The sequence below is a fragment of the Aotus nancymaae genome, unplaced genomic scaffold, assembly GCF_030222135.1.
Source record: "Aotus nancymaae isolate 86718 unplaced genomic scaffold, 86718_ANA_hifiasm-v0.15.2.pri h1tg000043l, whole genome shotgun sequence".
In the NCBI taxonomy this organism is placed as follows: Eukaryota; Metazoa; Chordata; class Mammalia; order Primates; family Aotidae; genus Aotus; species Aotus nancymaae.
Window position 1 is genome coordinate 13534378 of NW_026988457.1, and position 22902 is coordinate 13557279.

Consider the following 22902-nt stretch of genomic DNA (forward strand, 5'->3'; position numbering starts at 1 on the left):
GACAGTAAGTCGGAGTCTCATGAGGGGCTCCGGTGCATAGGAACAATGGTGAATGAGGATGGTGGCTCACCACCCCATGGGACTCCGAGGTTTTGGTGACAGCTCGCCTGAGCCCCAGGGGGCGCCGAGATTGCGGCGACGAGAGCAGCAGCTCAAGGCAAATCCACGCAGTGGGTCCCGGCCACGCCCCTGTAGTCACCCGCAGCTTCTAGCCGCGGGGCGCCCCGCGCATGCGCACGGCTTCCGGCTCGGGAGGCGGGCCCTGGCTGCCATCTTGCTGCGCGCGGGAAGCGCCGCCGCCGCTAGCCAAAAAGCTGAGCCTAGCGAAAGCGTGTACTGCTCAGACCGCCTTCCTTCTCTATTGCCACCAGTGCCGAGCAGCTAGGCTGCTCAACTGCAACTCTAGGCCAATGAACTAATCCATCGCCCGCAGCCCGACTCTCAGCAGCGGTTCGTCCCGGTGCCCACCCCCGCGAAACGGAGCGCCACGGCACCCAGCCTCCCTGCCGGCCACGATGCCGAACGTGCAACTGCCGCCCAAGGAGAGCAACCTCTTCAAACGCATCTTGGTGAGTGGCCATAGGCCGCGCTGCCGCCCCCCAGTCTCCGGGTCCGCGAGCCTTAAGGGCAGTCTGGCGGTGGCTGGCGCGGGCCGGGCTTGGCCTCCGCTGTCCACCGCTCTTTGTTTACCTCGGAGCCCGCGGGATCCCACTTCCCCGCTCCGATCGGCCCACTGGGGTCTCCGGGCCGCTGTTCCGCGCGCTTCCTTTCCTCAGTCTGCGGCGGCTCTCCTCACCCCGCCGCGCTCTTTCCAGAAACTTCACGCCGCCCTCCGCAGTGCCCGGGCACAGCCTCCTTCGCCGGTAGTGGCTGTCGTGCTCTCTGCGGCACCGGCCTCGCAGCCGCTCCGCAGGAATCCTTCCCTGTTGGTTTATTTTGCCAGTCTCCCGTCGGCGAGGTGTTTGCATTCTGCATTTTCTGCTTTGCATTTTGCATTCCCTGCTTTGCGTTTATTCGATTGCACAGTGTACCCTCATACCTGTTAAAGCGTGATCGATGCGTTGGTGGAATTTATCGTGGTTACAAGGAAATAAAACTGGCAACTCTAGGAAGCCAAGCCTGGCACCACCTCCCTTTAGGAGAAAGTTTGCCTGTCTGTAATGTACCTTGTTTACCCTCTTTGGAAGTGAATCGTTGGCTTGAACTGTGTGTCTGAGTTGTCACAAACTTCAACACAGCTCTTTGCTTTTAAGTCGCACGGGCCTTACTTGAGTAATTAAAGCCGCGTGGACTGGTTGGTTTTGCACTTGAGGGGAGCGGTTTTTTACTTTAATGCTGAGCAGAAGCCTAAATAATGGCCTCGTAGTGATAGCCGCTGCAGAGCCGGGTGGGCAGTTTTCTGTGGGCTGGGTGCCAGCGTCTCTGGTTGCTTTCCAGGTTCTGTTGTTGAAGAAGAAGAGGCAGCATGCCTTTGCTTTTCTCAGTATACTCTGGCGACCCTAGGTTTTAAACTAATATTGTTGATAGGTAGTTGTCTTTTCTGGTTCATCTTTTCATTTGAAAAAAAAAAAAAGCGTTTAGGATTAAAGGTGAATTTATTGAAAGCTGGGTTGGCTATATGGCTGTTAGTTGTTACTTAACTTTACTATAAAGAAAATAGTAATTTAGAGTATTTTTAAGTATTAACAGTGGCAGGTAGTTCATAGTAGCTGTTCTGTTTGAAGCCGATAGAAACTTCACACAGTCTTCAGAATGTTAAGATACATAGCAGATGGGGCCGGGCACGGTGGCTCACGCCTGTAATCCCAGCACTTTGGGAGGCCGAGGCGGGTGAATCACAAGGTCAAGAGATCGAGACCATCCTGGTCAACAAGGTGAAACCCCGTCTCTACTAACAATACAAAAATTAGCTGGGCATGGTGGTGCGTGCCTGTAATCCCAGCTACCCGGGAGGCTGAGGCAGGAGAATTGCTTGAACCCAGGAGGTGGAGGTTGCGGTGAGCCGAAATTGCGCCATTGCACTCCAGTCTGGGTAACAACAGCAAAACTCCGCCTCAAAAAAAAAAAAAAAAAAAAAGCAAAAAAAACATATATTGCAGATGGGATAAAAAATTTAAATGTTATGTGGTGCTTAGTTTTGAACAAATAAAAAGAAATGTGAGAACATTAAAAATACAAATTATTAAAGCATGTGGCAGGTTGCTTTATTGGGCTTTTTGGTTTTTTTCTCATGCCCTTTTATTTTACACAGCATGGAATTAGAGAAGTGATTTATTTTTATTTTTATTTTTTATTTTTTTGCCCCAGGAATCTGAAACATTAGTGAGAATATCATCTATAAATCGCTAGTTGGATTTGAGGACATTTGGCATCATACTTAAAAGATGACAGCACTTCTTTTCTCTCTATATTGAGTTTTTTTTGTAGTTCAAACCATGGATCAGTGTCATAAAAGAAAAAGTTACATTGTTATTCTCAAATTACAAAAAAGGTAGAGTTTATCCCCAAATTGGGAAATGATAACCATAAAAAAATCAATTAATTATTTTGAGATGGGAATCTTGCTTTGTTGCCCAGGCTACTGTCCAACTCCTGACTTCAAGCCATCATCCCACCTCAGCCTCCCAAATTGCTGGAATTACAGATGTGAGCTACTGTGCCCAGCCAACCTAAACATTTTTAAATCTAGGTATGTAATGTTTCTTAAAAGGCTGCATGAATTTAGAAGGATTCTGCATAAGTGAATTGTTTTTTTTTTTATTTTCTTTCTTTTTTTTTTTTTGAGACGGAATTTCACTCTTGTTGCCCAGGCTGAAGTGCAATGGCGTGATCTTGGCTGACCGCAACTTCCGCCTACCGGGTACAAGTGATTCTCCTGTCTCAGCCTCCTGAGTAGCTGGGATTACAGGCGTGCACCACCACACCTGGCTAATTTTGTATTTTTAATAGAGGTGGGGTTTCTCCATGTTGGTCAGGCTGGTCTCAAACTCCCAACCTCAGGTGATCCGCCTGCCTCGGCCTCCCAAAGTGCTGGGATTACAGGCGTGAGCAACTGCACACGGCCTATGATTTTATCATTTCACAATTGTAATGAATGTGGGTAAAATTTGGCTACAACAAATTCCATAGGAAACAGAAGTCTCTATAATAAATTTATCTTTAAAGTTTAGTTGGTTAAAGTGCTTTGCCACTAACAATAAAATTTTTTCTATTGAAAAACCTCAGACACTTCACAAAAAGTGACCAGCTGTTTTTTTATGTGTTACACATGGCTTATATCTGCATGTCTTATTCCCCAGACTGGCTGTTAATTAGTGTTACAATTTGTTGAACTTTGGAGCTATTTCATGCCCTCTTTTAGGAAGAGACAAACCTAAGATTGGTAAATGACCAAGTAGCTAAGGTTCTCTATCTGGTTAGTAGCAAAGTTGAGACAAGAATCTATCATTTCTACTTAGTATATAATGGTTCCTGAGTGGCTGTAGACTTGTCTTTTTTTTTTGCGACAGAGTATTGCTCTGTCACCCAGGCTGGAGTGCAGTGGTGAGATCTCAGCTCACTGCAACCTCTGCCTTCTGGATTCAAGCGATTCTCGTGACTCAGGCTCCTGAGTAGCTGATATTTCAGGTAGACTTGTTTTTACCTGAGTACTTAGACTCTGGGGCCAGACTTGGATTCAGAATTGTGGCTCTGGCATTTACTAGTTATGTAAACTCTATAACTGTGCCTCAGCTCCTCTAACTAAATGAAGATATGCATCTCATAGACTTTCCTGGGATTTAAATAAAGAGGAAGTAAGCTGTCTTGGGATGAGGAAAAAAATAAGAACAGTGTCTGGACACATAGTAAATGTTTCCAATAGGTGTTACCTATTACTACTGTTACTGGGAGTATGATTATTATTATTTTCAGATCATAAGTCAGAATAGTATTTCTCTTTGTCTTTTTCAGTAGTTCCTTCCACTTTTTTCTTGTCATTTGTGAGACAGACTCCTGTAGTCAAACTCAGATTGTTATTTTTTATTTTAAAATATTTTTGGAATAGGCAGTATATTCACATGGTTCAAAATTTAGGTTTCTCTCTTGTCCTTATCCCAGAACCACCTAGTTCCCTTCCCCAGAGGCTGTCAAGAGGCTGCAGTATAAAGTTTTTTTCTGTGAAGACTTTTCTAATTTCTTCCACATCCAGCCCCTAATGCAAGGCTTAATGAGGGTCTCATCCACTGCTAGTGCCATTTTGCTTTGAAGTTAGTAGGCTGTATTTATCGAGCAGTGTCTTACTTGTTTAGCCATGGCAGTGCAGCAGTGTTTAAAATAGGCTAAGGCCAGTGCAGTGACTCACGCCTGTAATCCCAGCGCTTTGGGGAGGCTGAGGTGGGAGCTGGGATCACTTGACCCCAGAACAAAAGACCAGCCTGAGCAACATAGTGAGACTTCATCTGTACCAAAAAAAAAAAAAAAAAAAAAAAAATTAACTGGGCATGATGGCACACACCTGTAGTCCTACCCACTCAGCAGGCTGAGGTGGGAGGATCACTTGAGTTCAGCCCTTTGAAGTTACAGTGATTGTGTCACTGCACACCAGCCTGGGCAACAGAGCAACACTCTGTCGCTAAAAAATAAGTAAGAAAGATAGCTGAGATCATTGTTCTAAGGATCTATTATATGATGTTGGGAAAGACAGACACTAAATAATAGCATAAATAAGATTTCAGGAAATGGTAGCACTGTGTGGAAAATAGAGTAATATGGTAGAGAATATGTTGGGGACGGAAGGAAGATGGCAGTATTTGATAAAGCGGGCAAGTAGGGGACATATGAAACTTGGATAATGAGGAATCATCCATGGGAAGATCTGGGAAAGCATTTCAGGCAGAAGGAACACAAGTGTAGGAGGCCAGAGGTGGGGATAAGCTTGGCATGTTGAGTAATATAACCCCAGTGTGACTGAACAACGTAAGCCAGGGAAGAGTGGAAAGCAATGGGGTGGTTCTCCGCATCACTGGCTGCCAGGGAGAGATGTTAATTGCGTACCCTGGCTGGTGGCATTCAGGAATAAAGATGTTCCTTATCCTTGCATTGGACTAATGATGGTCTTTGGAGTAAGACCAGAGTTTGCAGCTAAGCTTAGCTGCTTATAAACAAGTTCTTGAACTCTCGAGTTCAGTTTCCACATCTCTGAAGTGGAAGTAATGACACCTACCTTAAATAATTGGTATTAAGATATTACAAGTTTCATACAGACGCATAATAGCTGCTCAATAAATGGTAGTTATTTGTGTATGTGTGCGTGCATGTGTGCGCACATGTGAGTGCATGCACTTGGGTTTCATTCTTGTAGTAGCAAAGGCTTTTAGTGCAGTTTCTGGTATTTTTCTGTTGTCACGTGTTTTTGCTTAATTTTTTTTTTTGAGGCAGAGTCTTGCTCTGTTGCCTAGGCCGAGTACAGTGGCACAATCATGCCTTACTGCAGCCTCAACATTCTGGGCTGAAGTGGTCCTCCCACCTCAGCCTCCCAAGTAGTTAGGACCACAGGTGTGCACCATCATGCCTGACTAATTTTTAATTTTTTTTATAGAGATGAGATCTTGCTTTGTTCCTTAGGTTGATCTTGAACTCCTGGGCTCAAGCAATCCTCCCGTCTTGGCCTCCCAAAGCATTAGGATTACAGGTGTGAGCTATGGTACCCAGCCTGCTTTTAAATTTTGAATTAAAAAATTCTGTGTACTAGGAAAGGGAAACAAAATAAAAAATTCTGTGGCAGTATTGATTGATGAATTTCCATTTTTTTCTGTTTGTTTATTTTGAGACAGAGTCTCACTCAGTCGCCCAGGCTGGAGTGTAGTGGCACGATCTTGGCTTACTGCAGCCTCCACCTCCTGGGTTCAAGGAATTCTCCTGCCTCAGCCACCTGAGTAGCTGGGATTACAGGCATGTGCCACCACATCTGGTTAATTTTTGTATTTTTAGTAGAGATGGGGTTTTGCCATGTTGGCTAGGCTGGTCTCAAACTCCTGAGCTTAAGTGATCTGCCCACCTTGGTCTCTCAAAGTGTTGGGATTACAAGCCATGAGCCACCTGGCTCTGCCAAATTTCCTGTTTTTTAAATGTCTTTTTTCATCATCTTCTATAAAAGTGAAAATACGTAGATTTTAGAACAATTTGACAAGAATAGGTAACACAAGTATACTGCGCGTTTGTAAGTGATAACCTTTCCATCATATCTTAGACCTAATTTTGGATCATGAATTTAGAATATATGATGCAGTGAAAAGTTGTTTCATTGTGTATTCATTTGATAAAATAACTTTTGTTCATTTTTTTTTTTTTACAGAAATGTTATGAACAGAAGCAGTACAAAAATGGCCTCAAGTTTTGCAAGATGATTCTATCGAACCCCAAATTTGCTGAACATGGAGGTATTGTCTCATGTGAGAGATTGCTTTAGGGAAATCGAATTCCAAAACCAGACAGGATTAACAGTGAAAGAAGAATATTTCCCAGATTCCAAGGCCTTGCATTTCTTTACTAGAATGCATAATTGTTCAGCATTTTTTCAGTGCTCTATATGAGTCTTATTCTAGATTACCTGTATTATCCTTAATGTCCTGTCTTTTAGATTAGGACTAGTTGGTTGATCTATTGGGGAACAATTGGAGAAAGTATATATCAGTATTTTTATAGACCTGGTTTCCATTATTATTTTGAATAGAATTTTAAGTTTATACCTTGGTTTCCTATGTGTAAAATTAGGACAAAATTTGCAATGTAGAAGTATAAGATATGGTCACCTGCACTTTATTGTTTGGTAGATGTATGTTTCTTTTTTTAAGTATGTGCTGACCTTTACGTATGATACTGCTAATTTACCATTAGATTGTATATTTTGAGTTGTTTTTCTAACACTGGTGTTAATAGGTTTGTGTTTTCTTCTTTTGTCCATTTTGAGTAGTGGCCAGTGTTAGAAGGGTGGATCAGGATAGACATGACAATTATGATCCTGTAGCATAGCAAAGCTGGTTGAGGTTACTTAGTATCAGACTTGAGTAACTGTTGAGACCATCTTGCTGGGAAAGTTGACTGACCTTGCTCACGTTTCTAACCACATTTAAAAGATTATTTGAAGGAAATGGAAAGAAATCTTTATTTTATAGAATTAATTTTAAAGCTTATTTTTAAGCTTTTTAGCTGTGGAACCTTTATCCACATGGAGCCTGTGGGAAAGTTCAATGTGTATCACATATCCAAATGGAGTCTGTGGGTTTATCCAAATGGAGCCTGCGGGAAAGTTCAGTATGTAAAACAGATAAAAGGCGTTGGAGAGGGGGTTTGGGCCACAGGATCACCATGTTCTGAATACCATGGAGTCTGCCGAAATCAGTTTGAAAACCATTGTTCTTGCGTAATTCCCTTCTTGTGGATAATTCACAGAATTGTTTCATCTTAAACCATCTTTTGTTAACTTCCATACATATTTTTTGTTGCCACTACCATTGTCCAGTGTTGTGCTCTTGAAATGTGAACTGATGTTAATTAGCCTAAGTAGAATTTATTGGAATAAACTTGCTATCAAAAATGAAGTCTGTTCCAATATTGAATAAAGTGATTTTTAAATTATGTATATGTCTTTATTTTTTTTTTTTTTTTTTTTTTTTTTTTGAGACGGAGTCTCGCTCTTGTTACCCAGGCTGGAGTGCAATGGCGCGATCTCGGCTCACCGCAACCTCCGCCTCCTGGGTTCAGGCAATTCTCCTGCCTCAGCCTCCTGAGTAGCTGGGATTACAGGCACGCGCCACCGTGCCCAGCTAATTTTTTTTGTATTAATAGAGACGGGGTTTCACAATGTTGACCAGGATGGTCTCGATCTCTCGACCTCGTGATCCACCCGCCTCGGCCTCCCAAAGTGCTGGGATTACAGGCTTGAGCCACCGCGCCCGGCCTGTATATGTCTTTATTAAGGTAGATTGAGTGTTTTTGTGTGATTGTAAATCAGATTGGTGATTGATTGATTAGAACTGACCTTAGGTAAAAGCTGTGGAACTGCTACAGTAGATTTAATTCAATATGTCTGCTTTTTTTTTTTTATACCAGTCTCACTCTTGTTGCCCAGGCTGGAGTGCAGTGGCACAATCTTGTCTCACTGCAACCTCCACCTCCTGGGTTCAAGCAATTCTCCTGCTTCATTCAGCCTCCTGAGTAGCTGGGATTACAGGCATGTGCCACCATGTCTGGCTAATTTTTGTATTTTTAGTAGAGACGGGATTTTGCTGTGTTGGCCAGGCTGGTCTCAAACTCCTGACCTCAGGTGATCCACCTGCCACGGCCTCCCAAATTGCCAGGATTATAGGTTTGAGCGATTGTGCCTGGCCTGCTTTTCTGTTTTTTCAGCAGAATAATATCAATCACTTTTACAGAGTCTTGTGAAGAGCAGAAACCATTTTAGCAACTCTGTACCTAAGGAATTTCAGAAATAGACTTGGGCTGCTAAGCTTTAAGTAAATATTTAAATGTAGTTTTACTTTTTCTACTTGAAGAGAAGTTCAAACTGTGAGATTAAAAAGATGAATTGGAGCTGTAGTAATCCTTCAGCTCTCAAGTATTAAAGTACTACTAAGAGAATAATTTTTTTTCATTTGTAAATAGAGTTTAAAAATTATTTTTTCAGAGACTTTGGCTATGAAAGGATTAACATTGAACTGTTTAGGAAAAAAGGAAGAAGCTTATGAATTTGTTCGTAAAGGACTTCGTAATGATGTCAAGAGTCATGTCTGTATCCTTTTGCAGTAGTGTAATTTATGTTTTCATTAGTTTTTTTCTAATTCAAATTAAATTTTTACTTTGAAAATTTTAAACCTACATAGAAGAGAGAATTTAATGAACTCTTTTTATCAATTACTCAACTATAATCATTATCAACATTTTGTAATATTATCAACTTTTACCCATGCCCCTCCTCCAATACTAGTTTCATCTGTTCCATACCTTGTGTTTATTTATTGGAGTATTTTAAAGGAAATCTATAATACGTGTTTACTTCTGTTGTGCTTAGTGTTGGAGAAAAGTTACTTTGATAATTGTATGTGACTTGAAACCCATTTTATTTCCTTAAACATCATTAACTGAGTAATACTTCCCTATTATTCCAAATACTGACTTTTAGTTAATTATATGGTAAAATTTGTATGTCTTAAACTTCTTTTAGAAATTTTAGAAGAAAAACTTAAACTTATTTTAAAACAGATTTTATTTAATATTAAATATGATATTGGTCCTTCAGCTTGGTTTCTGTTAACGTAGAGACATAGCTGTTCTTTAATTGGAGCTTTATAATTGTGTTTTCTTTGGCTAATATCCCAGTGTGTAAAAAAAAAAAAAAAAAAAAATACCCTAAGCTAAATATGTGAAAACACTACTAAGACTATTTATGTTCAATACCAATAAGTGGCTAAGTGAATTAAACGTAACAAATTAAAATGCAAGGGCAATATGTGAAGAAAAAAAAAACTGCAGATAAACATATGGATAGGAAAAACAAATTAAAATCAATTTCAATGATCCATCCTTTAAAAAATTTTTTTGGCTGAGCACAATGGCTCATACCTGTAATCCCAGCACTTTTGGAGGCTGAGGTGGGTGGATCACCTGTAGTCAGGAGTTCAAGCCCAGCCTGGCCAACATGGCAAAACCCCATCTCTACTAAAAATACAAAAAGTAGCTGGGCATGGTGGTGCACACCTGCAGTCTAGCTACTTGGGAAGCTGAGGTGGGAGAATCACTTGAACCCGAGAGGTAGAGGGTACAATGAGCTGAGACTGTATCACTGCATTCCAGCCTGGATGACAGAGCAAAACTCCCTCTCAAAAAAAAAAAAAAAAAAGATTTTTTTGAAGCTCCCACCTCAGCTTCCCAAGTAGCTGGACTGCAGGTGTGCACCACCACGCCCAGCTACTTTTTGTATTTTTAATAGAGATGGGGTTTGCCATGTTGGCCAGGCTGGGCTTGAACTCCTGACTGCAGGTGATCCACCCACCTCAGCCTCCAAAAGTGCTGGGATTACAGGTATGAGCCATTGTCCTCAGCCAAAAAAAATTTTTAAAGGATGGATCATTGAAATTGATTTTAATTTGTTTTTCCTATCCATATGTTTATCTGCAGGGTTTTTTTTTTCACATATTGCCATTGCATTTTAATGTGTTACGTTTAATTCACTTAGCCACTTACTGGTATTGAACATAAATAGTCTTAGTAGTGTTTTCACATATTTAGCTTAGGGTTTTCTCAAATTACTAAATACTTACTTCTTTATCCCAGTGCTTACCCCAGAGTGAAGAGAAGGGCATGTAAGTATGATAGTTTTGTGGGACTTTTGGCTCCAAGAAATGCTAAGACTTTAATTTACAAGAAATAAAACTTTTTTTTGTGGCCTTTAATATAACTAGGGAATTAAGTGATGGTTACATGTTACTTTAGTATTGTTTGGCTGTAAATTTATTTCAAAAGGTAGTTGCAGTTAAGTATATATTCTGTTGGAACACATCATGATGAAGAATAGGTGAATGTTGAGGTTGCTGGGGTAGGAAAGTGATAGGATAGAGGGTAGAAAATGTGAAGAATTTTTGCCAAGAATTCTTTAAGGTTACTTAAAATATTACAGAAAATTTCAAACATATACATAAGTAGAGGGTACAGAATAAGGACCTGCTCCCCCAACCCAATATGGCCATCACCCAGCTTCAACAATCTGCCAATTATCAACTAAGCCTGATCTGGTTTCATTTTTAAATTACCCTCACTATTCCCCTCCCTCAGGCCCCATATCATTCTGAGACAAATTTCAGGCAAAATACCATTTCCCTAATGGAAGTTTTATATTAGATATGTAGCATAGTATATTCTAGTGTCTATGTATGTCTTTATTTCCTTAACTTAATAGGTTGGCATGTATATGGACTCTTGCAGCGTTCTGATAAGAAATATGATGAAGCTATAAAATGTTACCGAAATGCCCTCAAATTAGATAAAGATAACCTGCAAATTTTGAGGGATCTCTCACTGTTGCAGATCCAAATGAGAGACCTTGAAGGTTACCGAGTAAGTACTTCATTCTTAAATGTACATGATTTTACAGTAGATTTAATGTAAGAGCATGTGAATTCAGAATGAGGTGAACATAAGCCAAGATCACGTAGATTTGATTGTTCATTAGATGGTGTATGTCACTTGGGATCTTCCTCCTCAATCATAGTTAAGGTACTGAGGGAGTGCGTTCTCTTTCTGGGTCTGTGAGGGGCTTAGTTTTAAGGACAAGAATTTCCCAGTGCCATGCCCCTCACCCCTCTCTCTCCATCTGGGAGATTTACCGGTTTATGTTTAAATTTGGAGGGCGGGGAAGAAGCTAAGAGTCAGTCACTCCAGTGGAAGTTCTAGGAACTCCTTTCATTGGCCCGGGGTCATAGAGAAGGTGGGGGTTCCTCCCAGGTTAAAAGTCCCCTTCTTCTGCACCCCTTTGGACTCCATGTTTGGGTCCTCTTCCATGAACACTTCCTTTGTGGAAGCTGTCTTTCTCTCTCCTGGATTTTCCCTCTGGAGTCCCCTTCCACACCCTCTTGTGGAAGCCTGTCTTCTCCTTCTAAACTCCATCTCTCTCTATTCCCTAACACTCTCTGGAAGCTGCTTTCCTTTCCTGGATTCCATCTTTCTGGATTCTCTCACTCAGTGTGAGAGTTAGCTATTTCTTTCTCTCTCCTCCTGTTTCTCTCTCTCTTTAAATAAATCACTTTCTACAAACACTTTTGAGTCTGGCATTTACTGTGCACTGTGCCGTGGTCCCCTCTCTCATTCTTGAGAGGGCAGGAGACTAAGAACCTGGAGATACATCCTCTCAGGGAGCTGAGGGCACCCTGAACCCCATTACTACAGTACTTTCTTGAGTATCAGAAAACAATAACTGGTGGGGTGCAATGGTCCACGCCTGTAATCCCAGCAGTTTGGGAGGTTGAGGTTGGAGGATCACTTAAGGCTAGGAGTTAGAAACCAGCCTGGGCAACATAGCAAGACTCTGTCTCTACAAATAAAAAAAATTAGCTGGGCATGGTAGTTCACACCTGCAGTCCCAGCTACTCAGGAGGTTGAGGCAGGAGGATCCCTTGAACCTAAGAGTTGAGGCTGCAGTGAGCAATGATTGTGCTACTGCACTCCAGCCTGGGCAACAGAGCAAGACTTTTTCTCAAAAAACAAAGTGGATTTTTGAACATTTTAAATTTGTTAATTATTTAAAACGTAGAGACAAGATCTTGCCATGTTACTGAGACTGGTCTTGAACTCCTAGGCTCCAGTGATCTTCCCATCTCAGCCTCCCCAAGTGCTGGGATTACAGGCATGAGCCACCACATCTGACCATAACTGTTTAACTGGAATAATATCTATGTGCAACTGCTGTACTAGATTCTTTGTGTGTTTGATATTTACAAATTTGGTAAACTAATGGAGCTTTTATAGTTGAAACCTAAATATAAAAGTAGCTTTTAAAAATTATTAGTAAATATTTTTAAAATATGAGAAGGGTTGCCATAAATCAGTCTTTCTGTAGTTCAGACCTCTTCAGATTTTTTGCATCTTCAACTCTCTCCTGGACATCTCCATGTGCTTGTTCCACTTAATGTCCTAGAATCAGTATGTCCCACATGGAATTCGCTTTCTTGTGAGAAGGTGGCCACCAGGTTCTAACAGTTTTCTTTAAAGACATTATTTATATACTTCTTTCTTTTGCCCTGTACTGCCATATAAGTCTTTATACCCCGTGCCTAGATTTTTGCAGCCACTTCAAGGGCTCTGCTGAACTTAATAATGGCACCACTCTTCAAAGTGTTTTTTTTTTCTTCATTTGTGCTTAGCAGCTTAGATGTGGTTGGAGTTAAAATCAGTTATTTTTGGGCTGGGCACGGTGGCTCAACATCTGTAATCCCAGCACTTTGAGAGGCCAAGGTGAGCGGATAACCTGAGATCAGGAGTTTGAGACCAGCCTGACATGGAGAAACCCTGTCTCTACTAAAAATACAAAATTAGCCAGGTGTGATGGTGGTGGACGCCTGTCCCAGCTACTCGGGAGGCTGAGGCAGGAGACTTGCTTGAACCCAGGAGGTGGGGGTTGTGGTGAGCTGAGTTTGCACCATTGCACTCCAACCTGGGCAACAAGAACGAAACTCTGTCTTAAAAAAAAAAAAAAAGTTATCTTTAGGAATGAGGCATAGAAATTAAGAATATTGGCAAAACAATAATTGCTAAAGTGAATTGTGAAGTAAATTAAGTTCAAAGAGAACCAGGCATGGTATTATTTGCCTTAGTCCTGGCTACTTGTGAGGCTGAGGTGCGAGGATCGCTTGAGCTCAGGAGTTTGATCCAGCCTGGGCAACATAGGGAGACTCTGTCTCCAAAATGAAAAGAAGAGGTTGGGCATGGTGGCTCATACCTATAGTCCTAGCACTTTGGACTGCCAAGGATGGTGGATCACGAGGTCAGGAGTTTAAGACCAGCCTGGTCAAGATGGTGAAACTCCATCTCTACTAAAAATACAAAAAAATTAACCAGGCATGGTGGCAGGCGCCTGTAATCCCAGCTACTTGGGAGGCTGAGGCAGAGAATTGCTTGAACCGGGGAGGTGAAGGTTGCAGTGAGCCGAGATTATGCCACTGCACTCCAGCCTGGGTGACAGAGCGAGACTCCGTTTAAAAAAAAAATGAAAGCTGGTGGTGAAAGTTTGAAGAAACCAGGGAAGTACAGATGCTGTTGGTGTCAAAGAACAAGGGTAGGAACGTCACCAAATAATAGTGTTGGCAGCGCAGGAACTGTGGGTAGAGAGTGAGATACCTCAATTTATGATTTCTGATTGGCAGAAAGTTCTAGGGTATGGTTATGTGAGTGGGTCTCTGGATTGAGTGGAGGAGAAAATTATTAAAAATGAGAAAATCTTGGGACTTAGAGGATAGATTGTGGGTTGGGTGATACACGTATTGTTGCATTTGCCCAGGGTAATGGCAAGAGTTGACAGAGAAAAGAATGTTGACTAGACTTTAATAAAGGATTTGGGAATGACAGAAGCCATGGTAAAAATTAGGGATAGTCAGATGTTTGGGTGTTTCCCCTGGCTGTGTCTATCCTGTGTGTGGACAATTATTATAAGATATTTACATTGTAAATACGTGTAATTCATATAATAGTTTTAAAAGTAATAAAATGTAGTTTAATTAAAAAACCATCTTCGTCTTACAGAATGTTTAGTTACCAAAAAAAAAAAAAATTCTCATTATTTAAAGGTAATTTAATAAGGCAGTCCAAAGGCATGGACCCCAAAGATTTTCAATAACGGCCTCACAGTGTGTATTACATGGTATTCTAGAACTTTAGTAATTTAGGTAAGAAATAAAAAGTATTTCTGTTTTATTCGGAAGCTGATGTTTGTTGATATAATTTATTATAAATGTATTAAAGGTTAGATTGATAAAACTGATGAAATAATGTTTTACAGAATGTTTAACAAATTAAAACAAATTTTTTTTAGGAGACAAGATACCAGCTTCTTCAGTTACGCCCAACACAGCGTGCTTCCTGGATTGGATATGCTATTGCATACCATTTGCTGAAAGATTATGATATGGCCCTAAAACTGTTGGAAGAATTTAGACAAACTCAGCAAGTAAGAATTTTAACATTTCCTTCTACCTTCACAAACAGAGTAGTTGACTTCTAAATTGTCTCTGCCCTCAAATGTGAATTAAAGTCTTTGAAACCTATGGAAAACTGGAAAACTTTTTGACATAATTGGAAACAGTTACAATGTAGGATTCTCTGTCTCTCTCTCTCTCTCTCCTCTTTTTAAAGACACGGGGTCTTGCTATGTTGCCCAGGCTGGTCTCGAACTCCTGGGCTCAAATGATCATCCTGCATCAGCCTCCCAAAGTGCTGGAATTACAGGCATGAGCCACCACGCCTGCCTCCATGTCTACATGTGGATTCAGCTGCAAGTTGATGGAGATGATGCGATTGAGTCACTTCACTTAGAGTTAATCCCCCAATCTTGAGTCTCTTTTCCACTCCTGTGTTTATCTGTCATTTCATAATCTTGACCCTGTCTAGAGTTTTTCAGGACAGATAGACATTCTCCGTAGTAATTTCTTCTTTATAGGTACTCTAGGCTTGGGCTTCCTCCATTCTATTTTACTTACTCCTCCTTTGCATTCTATTTTCCAGAAATTTGTTGAAATCTTACATAGTATGTTCTATTTATGGGTTTTTATGTCTTTTAATTGCTATTTTACTTTCCAAAGGAAGGAAATAAACTGTGTAGTAAGGCCTCCATTTTTACTTAGGTTTTTAGCTTTTTACCTCACACCAGATAATTCTTTATTAGACTAGTTCTTTGTCTTTATCCAGTAATCAAGTTCTGACCAAAAGATAGCACTGTATCACATTTGGTGGACTTGATAAAAAACTTCCCTTTTAAACACAAAATTACTACATTTTGATGGTTAAATTTAGGTTTTTGCAATTTCTGCTTTTTCTTCTCTTTCTTTCTTTTTTTTTTTTTGAGATAAGGTCTGAATATGTTGCCCAGGCAAGAGTGCTGTGGCTGTGTGCTACAGTCTGGAACTCCTAGGCTAGGACTAGGACTTGAACTTCTAGCACGAACTACTCCAGAGACTGAGGCAGGAGGATAGCTGAGACTACAGCTGTACTGGTGTGCCTGGCAGTGTTTTTTAGACATAATGCTGTTGCATGCTTAATAGACTATAGTATATTGTTAACTTTTATATGCACTGGGAAACCAAAAAATTGTGTCACTCACTTTATTGAGGTGGTCTGGAACCAAACCCACAATCTCCAAGGTATACCTGTAATTGATTTTTCTTCACTGATCTTTTATTCTGTGACCTTGCTAAATACCTCTACTAATTCTAGTAGGGTTTTTTGTTTTTTTTTTTTGTAGATTCTGTAGTATTTCAGCCATTTTTATATATATATATTTTTTTTTTTTTTTAATTTTTTTTTTCTTTTAAATAAGAGGCAGAGTCTCACTATGTTGCCCAGGCTAGAGTGCAGTGGCTATTCACAGGCACAGTCCCACTACTGATCAGCACGGGAGTTTTAACCTGCTCTGTTTCCGACCTGGGCTGGTTCACCCCTCCTTAGGCAACCTGGTGGTCCCCTGCTCCCGGGAGGTCACCATATTGATGCCGAACTTAGTGCAGACACCTGATCGGTATAGCGCACTACAGCCCAGAACTCCTGAACTCAAGGGATTCTCCAGCCTCAGCCTCCCGAGTAGTTGGGACTATAGGCACGTACCACTGCGCCCAGCCATTTTTATATTTGTTTGTAGGATTTGTTGACCTCTATGACTTGGGGAGAGACAGGAGTCTCACCTCATTATTTATTTTAAATAATGCATTCATTTTTGGTGCTGTTAATCACTCTTCTGTTTCTGTCTGCTTATGGGTTGCTTTCTTGTTTGTGTGAATGACCCTCCTGAGAAGGCAGTTTAATATAACTGCTTTATACAATTATATCAATAAAGTAATTTGGTCATTTTTTTTCAGGTTCCTCCAAACAAAATGGATTATGAATATAGTGAACTGATACTATACCAGAATCAAGTGATGAGAGAGGCAGATCTGTTTCAGGAATCTTTGGAACATATAGAAACATATGAGAAACAAATATGTGATAAACTTTTGGTGGAAGAAATTAAAGGTAAGTTGGCTTGCCTTTTTTTAATGGCCTCAAGCAGAAAGCGAAAAAACTATATGTTTTATTCTCTCCTAAGTCTTAACATAACACTTGTTATGTATTCAGCAGGGTTCTAAGCACTTTATTATTAAGCCATTATTAACTAATTTAATCCTCATAACCACCCTATGTTGTAGTTATTATATCTGTTTTGAAAATGAGGGGAACTGAGGAACTGAGAAATTGACTAACCCCAAATCATACAGTTTAGTAAACTAGAGAGTGCTAGATTTGAATCCAGATTTCATTCCCTTAATTGGTATATTATCCTGCCTTCATATTGACTGTGTATCTCTGTATGTCCATATGTAGTTAAATACAGTGAGAACCATAATTGATGATACTGGGATCATGATGAACACAAGGGTCATTTATTTTCATTATGGACTAATTATGAAGACAGGATCCCTATATTTTTAACAGTGTTCATCAGCAAAGGGTCAGACAGAAATTTTCACAAACCTTTGCTCATTAATTTCCTTTCCCTGAACGATATTGTATTAAATTGAATGTCCAGCCAAAATAATAGTTTAGAACTAACAGTTGTATGACCTCTGAAGTCTGAAGCTTAATAAAAATAATAGCTAATATGTATTTTAAAACTCTTCTGTTTGAGTATGGTAATTGCTTAAACTGCTGTATTTCATTTAACTTTTTAGGACTTTTAAGATGGGTACTATTTGTTAACCCCATTTTATAATGGAAGAGACTGAGGCTTAGAGAGGTTAAGGACTTCCCAAAGTCACCCAGCTTTTTAAGTGGTGGAGTTAGTTTCCAAACACATCAACACATCCCTCTGACTTCAGAGCCCTTACTTTTTTCTAAAAAACAGACGTTTTCGGGACAGTTTTAGGTTCACAGTAAAATCTAGAAAAAGATAGAGTCCCTCCATCTTGCAAACCCCTGGCAACCACTGATCTTTTTACTCTCTACATAGTTTTGCCATTTCCAAAATGTCATGTAGTTGGAATCATACAGTATGTAGCCTTTTCAGATTGGCTTTATTTTTGCCAAATCATTTCTTGCCTGAGAAAAATTGGCTTCTTTCACTTAGTAATAGATATTCTTTTTCCCTTGTCTTTTCATGAGCTTTTTACTTTTAACCACTATATGCTTTCTGATTAATGTGTATAGCACACGAGTGACTTAGTTTTTATTGTAATTAATATCAATACCAGTATTAATGACAACACTTTTAAAAGTTATTGATACAATATGGGTAAATAATTAAATATTCTGGTCTCTATCTTGTTCCACTACTTATTGATGGGAGCAAAGAAAAAAAAGGCAATTATGTTTCCTTCCTGAAATATTATTGCTGTTTCTTGATTAAATCTTAACTCCCTCAGGTTGCTGTTTCTCTTTCTTGATACTTCTCCTGTAGCATCAATAGGGAATACATTCAATGTAATCCATAGATTAGATTATTTAATCTTGAAAAAAAGTAGGGAATGCATTTAGGTTAGATTATTTAATCTTAAAAAAAAATAGGGAATGCAATTTTGAAAAGTAAATATGATACCGTGAAATTAAGTCAAGTTAAAAAATTTGAGGCCATGCATGGTGGTTCACATCTGTAATCCCAACACTGGGAGGCTGAGACGGGAGGATTGCTTGAGCATAGGAGTTCAAGACCATCCTGGGCAACATAGTGAGACTCCATCTCTACAAAAAAATTAAAAAATTATCTGGGTATGGTGGTGCATGCCTGTGGTCCCAGCTACTTGGGAGGCTGAGGAGGGAGGATTGCTTGAGCCTGGGAGGTTGAGGCTACAGTGAGCTGTGATTATACCACTTGCATTTCAGCTGGATAACAGAGCAAGACCCTGTCTCAAAAAACAAAAAAAGTCCTGCAGATTGCCTCATAGTCACATTTATCCTTATAGTGCTAGTGAGGTAATTTGGGGCCATTAATTTGAATTGCAAGCCATGCTCTATATTATCTACAGAGACAGATGTGGTATTATTTTTAGTTTTTCATGGAACTTTGCAGGTCCAAAATGACCTTTGTTATTCACACAGTTTTTGTGTGTGTGTGTGGTCATTAATTTATTATAATCCTTTAAAAAGCCTTAAAAGTTAGAGATTTTCACTTATGAATATGCAGGTATGTATTTATTTGCCCTATACATTTCTCTAGTAATAACCTTTGCTTCATAGTAGTAGCAGATAACAGATGTTTTTGAAAATGAAAAATGCTAATGTCTATTATATCTGGGATAAGCAGGGTAAAAATTGGCCAGAAGTTAATTGTGGAGGAATGGGGCATGCTTAAAGTTTTAAGTAGCACACTTTTACGTGTATTCATTTTGTGACAAGCAGTGGTAGATTTGGTAAGTATTCCTAGTTCAGTCTTATTCTAGAGTTTGAGTGATATGTAATATAAAAACAGTAAAATAATAGTACATAAAACCTGCTAGAATATACTACCTCCTCCAACATGATGAAAGGAGAAATAGTATGACTTGAAGACATTTTAAAGGGTATTTATTTGAAATACATTGTTGGGGAATGGGAAATCCTGGGAGCAGAAAGTTGAGGTATGTCCTTTTTTGAGAATCTCCCTTTTATCTTGGACTAGGTGTGTTTTCCATCATTTCTGAGAGGTCTGGGTCCTCATTCTCCACACCTGCTCTTGATTTATGTGGCTTAGTAAAAGGATTTGACCTTTACTGACCCACTGAATGGATCTGCACATGAACATGGCTTGTGTGGTTTCCTGCTATAAAGTGGTGTTTGGTGTTATAATTTCAGAGTTAAACTTCTCCAATTTTAGTGCCTTTGAAAGGAGACAATAAGAATTGAGTGGAGAATTAACATATGAACTGATCAGTAAAGTTCTATTTAAATCTTGTAGTAGGAAGATAGGAATGTTTCAGTAGAATTATTTGTCAGTCTAATTTTGATGTGTTTGTGTATATCTTTAGTTGTTTCAAAGGGTATAAGATATATGTAATGCAAAAGTTTTTTACTAACAAATTAATGTCCTACATATGTATTTAGAGTGTTAGAGGGAGCCAAAAATGAAGGTACAAATGAAGGTTCATTTCTGAAGGCAAGCTATGCTTAGTCACATAAACTGCAACATGCCCCAAGGGGAAGCATACAGAATTCTGTCTTTTTAACCATCTATTCACTGGTAATGCTTAGTGAAGTCTCTGGGGTCAGATAGATATTTAATGTTTAAAACGAATATGTCTTTAAACAATTTTAGGGGAAATACTGTTGAAATTGGGAAGATTAAAAGAAGCCAGTGAAGTGTTCAAAAACTTGATTGATCGGAATGCAGAAAATTGGTGTTATTATGAAGGCTTGGAAAAAGCTCTACAAATTAGTATGTAATGATTTTTCTCCCCTTTCTTGTAACTACTGTTTTGAAGTATGACAAAATGTAAAGTTGTAATAATACTTGAGAACAAATAATTTTAGCATTAGTACTCATTTTTCTGTTGAGTAAAATTATAGGTTAAACATGGGAGTAAAAATGAATTCAAGTTAAGTGTAAATGCTTGCAGATATTTTAGGTTCCTTGACCCTTACCTGTGATGGTATTGGAAGGTGAGGCAAAAACAAAACAAAGCCAAACCAAACCAAAACAAACCATACCAATTTGGACTAGAGATGTGGGAAAGAAGATGAGCATTCCCTTTCTGGGAGGTGTCATAACTTTAATATTTAAAAATCGTTAAAGGTTCATTATCGTCAACCTCTAAATATAAGAATTGGTCCAAAGAATTATTGTTGAGGGTATTCTCTGATTCCAAATTAGAGCAAAATATTACATATCTTCTTTTGAAATTAGGTAGCCTCGACCCTTTTCAGAAATCTAGTGTTAGTCTAAGATTTTTATAAGATTTTCATAATTAAGTGTTGGTAGGAACAGTTAATATTTCTAAAATCATATTTACTTATGAATAAATATATTTCTGAAATAATTATGGGACTGGCTTGAAGATGTTGAAACAGCAGGATTTTTTTTTTTTTTTTAGAATTTTTAAATTTAAGAAGTATGGTAAATAGGTAGCTACCCACATTGATTTATAGTAGTATAAACTACAAGAAAAGTTTAACTGTTGTATCCTCACTGGTATTAATTCTGCTGTTCTTTTTGTGTTTAAAATTCAATACTACAAATTGTTAAAAATTTATTTTCTTAAATATTTTTAAGAAAATGATTAAAATCACAATATTGATTAAAGCAGTATTTTGAAAAAAACAGCAAAACTCATGTGTGAAGGTTGAAAACATGGGGTAACTATGATTTTTCTTTAAACTGCCAGTAACTGACATTACAATTAATAAAAATATTTTAATGTTTTAGTAAAATGAATACTATGTTCCATATGTCGGGATTCTTGGTTACTATAAAATGTGTTGATTACAAAACTAATTATACTACTTTATTGTTTTAGGTTCCTTATGACCTTTCCTTCCCCTTGGTAAGTTCTGGAGCTCCAACTTGTGACTTTAATTAGAATATTGAAATTGTTTAGTTTTGTCTTAATTACATTTATATGGCTTGTTATATCTGGGGTAGTGGAGAAATTTTTTTATATTTGGCACTTGTTATTCTCTAAGATTAGGTGTGAATATGAGAATATTTTAAAAATACTTATATGCAGTTGCATTTATGTGTTAATATAAGGGTCTTTAATATTTGTGAATTCTCCAAATCATTAACAGAAAGCAAGGTTTTCTTTATTTTTTTCACATATCGCTGGTCTTCAAATCCAACCACATTGGAGCTCCAAAACATATTATTGGGGGAAGGAATGAGTCTAAACAAGATCATACCTCTTCAAGTGTAGTGTTTACAGTCTTGGTAATTGATATTAATCTTGAGTGTCAATACTTGATACTAAACACTACATTTACTACAGAGATAGCTTGTCTGCTAACACCCAGGGTTATTTTTAGGATAATTATTGTTTTGTGGTCTAAATTAAAATCTACTTAAAACCTTATAGTTCAAAAACAGATTTGTTTGCTTTTTTTTAAAATTCAACTGTAAATTATCTTATTGCTTATAAATCTCTTTGTGAATTATGCAGGATATTATTTTAGAAAAATGAACTACACCTAGATCCTGTTTGCTTGCATACTGTTGTTTCAGAGTAACATGTAGTTTATATAGATAGATCTTTATGTGGTACTATAAAATTAAGTGGTTCTTGGAAGGGAAGGTATAACTTTCTATTAGAAATATATTTTATATCTTTGGAAGGATAATGGAGTTTTATTGAAGATTTTAAGTGTTAAAGTTAACATGAAGTTTAGTTTATCTTTTTATATTTTAAACATTCGCAATCGTTATCCTAAAACTGTTACTTCTTTGAGCCTAATCAACAGACATTATAGGCTTTTATGGGGATTTATGTAGGTTTTTTTGGTTCAGAGTGTTTACATAAGATATGTTACTAGAAATATGTTATAAAAAGATTTTCTTTTCCACGAGTTGTATACTAAAGGAATATAAGAGAAGTGCAGCATATCTTGAGTCTGCGATGGCTTGTATATGTAATTTGGGTTCTATTTAGAATCTTTCGATGAAAGAAGTTTTGGATTTCTCTGGAGATGAGTTTAAAATGATGACTTAACTGATTATAGAATTTCACCACCACGATGTTTTAAATGTCATTTTTACCAAAATTGAAAGCAGCTTTAATATTGTTAATGCAATTTTATTTGTAACATAATTTTAAAAGTTTGTTAGTGTTTTACCATAAATGAAAATTTTGATGCAACGAATCTCACGCATATTTACTGATAATAGGCACTTTAGAAGAGAGGCTTCAAATTTATGAAGAAATTAGTAAGCAGCACCCCAGAGCAATTACACCCAGAAGATTACCTTTGACTCTTGTCCCAGGTAATATTAGGATGTCTTTTATACTACTAATTATTTGTCAAAATTACTCAGTGTTATTTATATTTTAGAAACATGTTTCTGGTGTAGAGTTTATGTCTGCAGCAATCTTGGAGTTAGGACTGAACAGTTATGAATTTATTATTTATATATTAATAAGTGTTATATTTCAATGCGTAGCTAAATGTTGATTTTAAAATTTGAAGTTATCTATATAAATATAAAGCTGCTTTTCTTAAGTTGATCTCATAGAG

At 38.4% G+C, this 22902-nt stretch overlaps 1 protein-coding gene across 3 annotated transcripts in view; it reads left to right on the forward strand.

The window, feature by feature from the left end:
- The first annotated feature begins 275 nt into the window (after nt 1-275).
- Nucleotides 276-22902, forward strand: part of NAA16 (N-alpha-acetyltransferase 16, NatA auxiliary subunit) — a 60319-nt gene continuing 37692 nt past the window's right edge. For 2 of the 3 annotated variants that reach the window (XM_064361776.1, XM_064361777.1), the window contains exons 1-8: nt 276-569; nt 6335-6419; nt 8666-8770; nt 10934-11091; nt 14558-14692; nt 16593-16746; nt 19997-20116; nt 22556-22651. In XM_064361776.1, the coding sequence (XP_064217846.1) occupies nt 516-569; nt 6335-6419; nt 8666-8770; nt 10934-11091; nt 14558-14692; nt 16593-16746; nt 19997-20116; nt 22556-22651 (907 nt within the window). In that variant the 5' untranslated portion in view covers nt 276-515. The remainder of the gene's footprint in view (nt 570-6334; nt 6420-8665; nt 8771-10933; nt 11092-14557; nt 14693-16592; nt 16747-19996; nt 20117-22555; nt 22652-22902) is intronic. The other variant, XM_064361778.1, reaches the window with a different exon arrangement.